The sequence below is a fragment of the Chrysochloris asiatica genome, unplaced genomic scaffold (genome assembly GCF_000296735.1).
Source record: "Chrysochloris asiatica unplaced genomic scaffold, ChrAsi1.0 scaffold00084, whole genome shotgun sequence".
In the NCBI taxonomy this organism is placed as follows: Eukaryota; Metazoa; Chordata; class Mammalia; order Afrosoricida; family Chrysochloridae; genus Chrysochloris; species Chrysochloris asiatica.
The window spans coordinates 5,661,579-5,667,819 of record NW_006408602.1 but is presented as its reverse complement, the minus strand read 5'-3'; the positions used below and the strand labels follow the sequence as shown (position 1 = coordinate 5,667,819).

The following is a 6,241-nucleotide window of genomic DNA, read 5'->3' as shown; positions in this document are numbered from 1 at the left end:
GTAGAAAAATTGATGCTTTTGAGTTATGGTGTTGGAGGAGAATATTGAAAGTGCCATGGGCTGCCAAAAGAACAAACAGATCTGTGTTGGAAGAAGTACAGCCAGAGTGCTCCTTGGACGCCAAGATCGCCAATCTTCGTCTCTCATACTTTGGACATATTGTCAGGAGGGACCAGTCGCTGGAAAAGGATATCATGTTTGGTAAGGTGGAGGGTCAGAGAAAAAGAGGAAGACCCCCAGCGAGATGGATTGGCCAAGTGGCAGCATCCATGGGCTCAAGCGTGGTAACAATAGTGAGGCTGGCCCAGGACCGGGCAGTGCATTCTGCTGTGCATAAGGTTGCTATGAGTAGATACCGACTCAATGACACCTAACAACAACAACACTGGGTTAAGTGTTGGACTGATAAGCACAAAGTCAGCAGTTCAATTGCACCAGATGCTCCAACACACTAGCCACTCCATGGGAGAAAGATGAAGCTGTCTGCTCCCATAAAGATTCACACCCTCAAAGGCTCTAGGAAGCAGTTCTACTTTCCTGTACGGTTGCTAAGATGGCAGTAGGTTTTTATTGTGTGTTTCAGTAATATATCCTATATAATGTTTTTGTTTTTAAAGATGTGGTAATGGGGCAAATAACAAGCTATTTAATTCTACACTGATGATTAAAGAGCTCTGGTAGCATAGTGGGTTACACGTGTGGCTGCTAACTGCAAGGTCAGCAGTTCGAATCTACCAGATGTTACTTAGGAGAACAACCACCACCACCACACTGTTGAATACTCAGAGTTATGTGATAAGCACATCTTAACTTACTCCCATCCAATAAAGTTGCCTCAATTTTCCAAGTATCTGAGAGAAACAAAAGGTAGCTTTATTCAGAAAACCACTTTGGTGAGAAGATTTAATGTTATATCTATTAAAATCTGAAGTCCTAATCCTTAACACAAACTAAAACTGTTCCTTCAGATAATAAACTTTTGAGACTCAGAATAAAAAAATAAAAGCTCCCCACCCCTGCTGTATAAGGTTTCCAAGGATCAGATGGTGGGTTTGAACCATCAACCTTTCTGTTAGCCATCCAGCATGACACTTTGCCACATGTTACAAATATTTATCCAGCTTCCCATTTTCATTTTCATTTTGTTTCTGGTGATTTTCGACATACAGGAGATTTGTTTTGCTTTATTTTTTCATGTAATCAACCAATGTAACCTGTCTTTTATAATTTCTCCCTTTGGCATCATGTTAAAAAACACTACACAAGTTTAAGATAATGTAAAAGTTTTTTATACCTTTACATTTTCTTTTTTATATCTCAATGCTTAATCCAATTGGATTTTATTCAAATGTATGACATGAAGTCAAGATTGCATTTATTTTCCTCCAAATGGTTACCCAGTTGTCCCAACATTATTTACTGAATTCATTTGTATTTTCTCCACTGATTTGAAAGTTACTTATTACACTTATTACATACTAAAGCTCCACTCATATTTCTGTCTCACAGGGATCTCAAACTCAGTATATCCACATGTAGAATTCATGATCTTCCCCTCTCCACCAGTGTTTCCCAAGTCTGTGAATAGCTACTCCATCCACTAAGATTTCTTGTCACGAACTTGGCTATTTCTGGCCTCCTGTCCTCGCCATTGGAATCCTGGTGTGGCGCTGTAGGATATGCACTGGACTGTTAACTACAAAGTCAGCAGTTCAAACACACTAGCTGCTCTTCGGAAACCCTATAAAGGGTCACTAAGAGCTGGAACCAACTCCACAGCACATAATAACAACAGCTTTCTCCATTACCACCTAGACGTACATGCATCAAATCACTAAATTTTGTCAATTCGGTCTCTAAAATATATCCACCACTTTCTGCTCATCTCTGCCACCATGGCTGTAGTTCAAAATGCCAACTTGCAAGTCAGTGTACATCCAGTTCCTAGGGCAGGAGGTGGGTTTCATCAAAACAAATTCCAAACCCCACTTCCCAGAGAAGGTGAGACTCCTAATGTGCTCTGGAATGGGAGTGAGAGTAAGTCTGCAAGTAACTGCCGCCAAGTGAGGGTCAGTGAAAATCCACTTTTCCCAGATCACATTCACAGGGGCAAAGGGCTAGGTCTTACATCTTTATTTGCTGACACAAGAGGATATGGAACCCTGTAAATCAGTTGTTCTCAGAAGAGGCCATCACTGCACACATTGTTGGGAAGTGAGGTTGAGTCAGTCCCAACTCATAGCAACCCTGTATAGGGTTTCCAAGGAGTAGCTGGTGAGTTTGAACTGTCGACCTCATGGTTCAAATGACCTTGCAGCCCACTGCTTTAGCCCAAAGCGCTACACCAGCAGCTCCTAAATTCAAACGGTCTGTTTTTGAAATGTCATAACTAAGGCTCAGCACAGAACCAGGGCAGTCCTGGTCGCCCGCCTCCAGCTAACCAGGTGAACAAGAGCATGTCATTAAACTCTTAATCATCCTCGCAGGCCCATGGATGTGTACTGCTCTGGGATTCTCTGAAGGGTCTCCCAAACATAATGAAATGCAGTAAGTGTAATAAACCCCAAAACAGACAATGTTATAATATGCTAGTAAGATTACTAATTAAAATGAAAAAAGTGATAAAATGGTACCTGTTGCACATGCCCATGACATAGATCACAGCCATCAGCATCTCTCTCAAACCTGATCTCTCAATATGGACAGATATGGTAATAAACAGTCTTTTAGCCCTAATCTGTTTATAAGCAGGATCCGGCTGCTAACCGAAAGGTCACTGGTTCACACCCACTAGCTGTTCCACCGGAGCAAGATGAGACCGTCTGCTTCCATAAAGATTTGCAGCCTCAGAAACCCTTTAAGGCAGTTCTATTATGGGTCTCTAAGCGCTGAGTCAACTGGATGGCTGAGTCTGGGGTTTTGGTTTGCATTTAAAAACAGAAGCACTTCCTTGCTCAAAATTGCCCCTTTCTCAAACAGTCAGAAATGCCAGCATCACTTACAGCTGGCAGCGGTGCCGCACTATGCTCCACACTCCCTTCTCACGAGGTCTGGCCACACTAGAAACAGTCGCATGCAAGCCATTAAGAAGAGAGACACATGCTCCTGAAAATTAGAGGATTTGGTTACATGTTAGGACTACTACCTATACAGGAAAGCAAAGAAATCAACCTAAATAAAACTTTAAATGATAATAACCAACATGCTTTACTAATCATGCAGAAAGTCAGGACATATAATAAAGAACAGAAGGTGTGGTACATTACCCAAAAGCCCTGCTAACGACCGCATGTCCTTCTCCATCAGCCTGTAAATCTCTTCCTCGGAGAAGCGGCCAATGCCGTGGCCGTGCATCTCGCGCTTCACAATCCCCTTCGTTATGTGGCACACGACCCACCTCAGCAGGTTACTGAATGGACCACCACCACTAAGAGAGAGCATCTTCCGGGTCTCATTGAGATTGTCCACCCACTGGCAATAAGCTAATGTCCTGGAATTGTGTGGAAACAAGTTACTACTGTGCATCAGATAAACATATCACCTCTACAGACACTTCTGAATGGCTCATTCAAAATTGTGTGCATCCTAGAGGAACTGGATAATTCCAGCTTTTACAAAGAGCAATCTGCATGGCAGATATCACAACAGGCTCTAGACTATGCCTAGACATAAGGGCCTGTGGGAAAAGCCATAAATTATCCAGATAATGATGCCATATGTTCGGGGCCACCAACACTCTCCCAGTACCCTCCCTCATCGCCCACCTCCCAGTGCCATTCATTCTCTGAGGCAACTTTACTGAAGACAAGCAGAAACCCTCTGTAGAAGTCTTTTAGTCGGGATAATGAGTACCTAGGGGGGAATAGGGAAAGAGACCATAATAACTGAGGTACTGCATCTATCTCTTTCTTGACAGCAGTGATGGTTACAAGGGTACATGCTATGTGTTCATTAATTAAGTTGCACGTTTTTGTTTTGTATACTTTGTAAATATATATTTCATAATACAAAAAATAATTTAAAAAATGGAGTCCTGGTATAGTGCTGTGGGTTAAAGCACTGGACTGGACGGTCAGTGTGAACCACAAGATTGGCAGTTCAGAAACTCTATACAAGGTTGCTATGAGTTGGAACCAACTCCACAGAACTTAATAACAATATAAAAACATGTTTTTTAAAAAAGAAATCTTTCTTACTCTCTGACAGATGACCAGGGAGTGTATCTGTCCATGTTTGTTATGAACCTATAGAAATTAGAACTATTACATGATTGAAGTACTCTGCAGAAAGTCAGCTCTCTGGGCTGCTTTGGTTTGTCCTCAAGGACTCTACTGAAAGGGTAAAATTCACCAAAGGACTTTGGTGGAAGCATGTTTCTCTTCTTGCAGCAAACTCATCCATCCTGGTGCTCCTGTTTAATATGTGTAGACAGTTAAAAACTTAGTCCCTGGCAATGCATTCTGTTGGTAACAAAAAATCCAGGCTTTTGCTGATTTTGTTCTATGAACCTGCACAATTACAGAAACATTTTTATAGCTAACAGTGTTGATAGTTGTTGTTAAATGCTGTCGACTCGGTTCCTGACTCACAGCAACCCTTTATAGGGTTCCTGAGCCTGTGAATCTTTGTGAGAGCAGAAAGTCTCATCTCTCTCCCATGGAGCAGTTGGTGGATTCGAACAACTGACCTTTTGGTTCGTAGTCCAGTGCTTATTCTGCAGAGTCACCACACTCACCATAGTGTTGGTGGTGGTGGTGGAGTGCCATGGAGTCGGTTCAGACACATAGCAACCCTGTATAGAGTTTCCAAGGCTGTAAATCTTTAAGGGAGCAGAATTTGTATAGGTTAAAAGAATTTTGAGAAGAATGTGGTGGTGGGAATTCAATTATAAGATATTTTCACTTTTCCACATAAAGAACAATAAAAGATGTGTTGGTGGTCACCTCTGCTGCTGGAGCTGGTTGATACAGATTAATAACCACTTGGAAAAACAGGTTAACAGAGAGAACATACGGGATCCAAAACTACAGCTACAAAGAAGTGCTATTTTGTATCACAAGACAAACAAAAATAAACAAAAGCAGAAAAAGACCTTGAAACTATAAACTATCAGTTTATAGTTCTATTCTTTTGAGGTTATGCTCCTTTAAAAATAGAAAATGAAAAAGAAACAGAAGACATCTCAAAAATTTTTGAAGCATTTCTGATTTTTACTAAAATGTCCATTAATCAATTTCAACATACCCTCAGTTGCAAACACATATCTTTTTTATTATGCTTTTTAAGAATGTCTACAAATTGTGTTTTGGGGTCCTGGTGTGGTTCTATAGGATAAGCACTAAACTGCTAACAACAAGGTCAGCAGTCCAAACCCACCAGCTGCTCCTCAGAAACTCTATACCGTGTCGCTATGAGTAGGAACTGACTCAATAGCACTTAACAACAACAGAAACACTCCTGTAAGAAAAGCTTTTCCTCTCCTTTGCAAGCCTCCCAATAGAAAGTATTGAGGAGTCAAGAAATGGGTTTTTCTGGAAAGAAGAAAAAGCACATTGCAATGGAGACTAATTCATGGGCAGTCAGAATGCTCAATGGCTCATTGGATTTCAATATCTCAACCTTGCTTGCTGAAAGTGAAAAGGACTTAAAATACTTACTGATGAAGATCAAAGACCACAGCCTTCACTATGGATTGTACCTCAGTATAAAGAAAATAAAAACCCTTACCACTGGACCAATAAACCACATCCTCGGATCAAACAACATATTCAATTAGGCAAATCTGCTGCACAGGGTCTCTTTAAAGTGTTGAAGAGCAAAGCAGTCAGTTTGAGGATGAAGATGCGCCTGACACAAACCATGATATTTTCAATACTCTCAAATGCATGTTCAATTATTGAATGATGCACAAAACATCAAGAGAAGATGGTAGGAATATACAGAGTCACTGTGCCAAAAGGAAATCGTTGATGTTCAGCCATTTCAAGACGTAGCATATAATCAAGAGCCAATGATACTGAAGGAGGAAGTCCAGGGTGCATTGAAGGAATTGGCAAAGAACAAGGCACCAGGAATTGATGAAATAAACATTGAAATCTCTAAAGAAAGTCAGGCAGCACAGGAGGCACTCACTCAACTATGCCAAGATATTTGGGAGACAACTATCTGGCCGACTGATTGCAAGAGATCCATATTTGTCCCCATTCCAAAGAGAGGTGACCCAATGGAATGCGGAAATCAT

General features: G+C 41.1%; 1 protein-coding gene across 1 annotated transcript in view; it reads right to left on the bottom strand.

The window, feature by feature from the left end:
• The window catches only part of FAXC (failed axon connections homolog (Drosophila)), an 89,912-nt gene that overhangs the window by 56,920 nt on the left and 26,751 nt on the right, over positions 1 to 6,241 (bottom strand). The window contains exon 4 of the mRNA XM_006865846.1: positions 3,267 to 3,490. Coding sequence (XP_006865908.1) covers positions 3,267 to 3,490 — 224 coding nt within the window. The remainder of the gene's footprint in view (positions 1 to 3,266; positions 3,491 to 6,241) is intronic.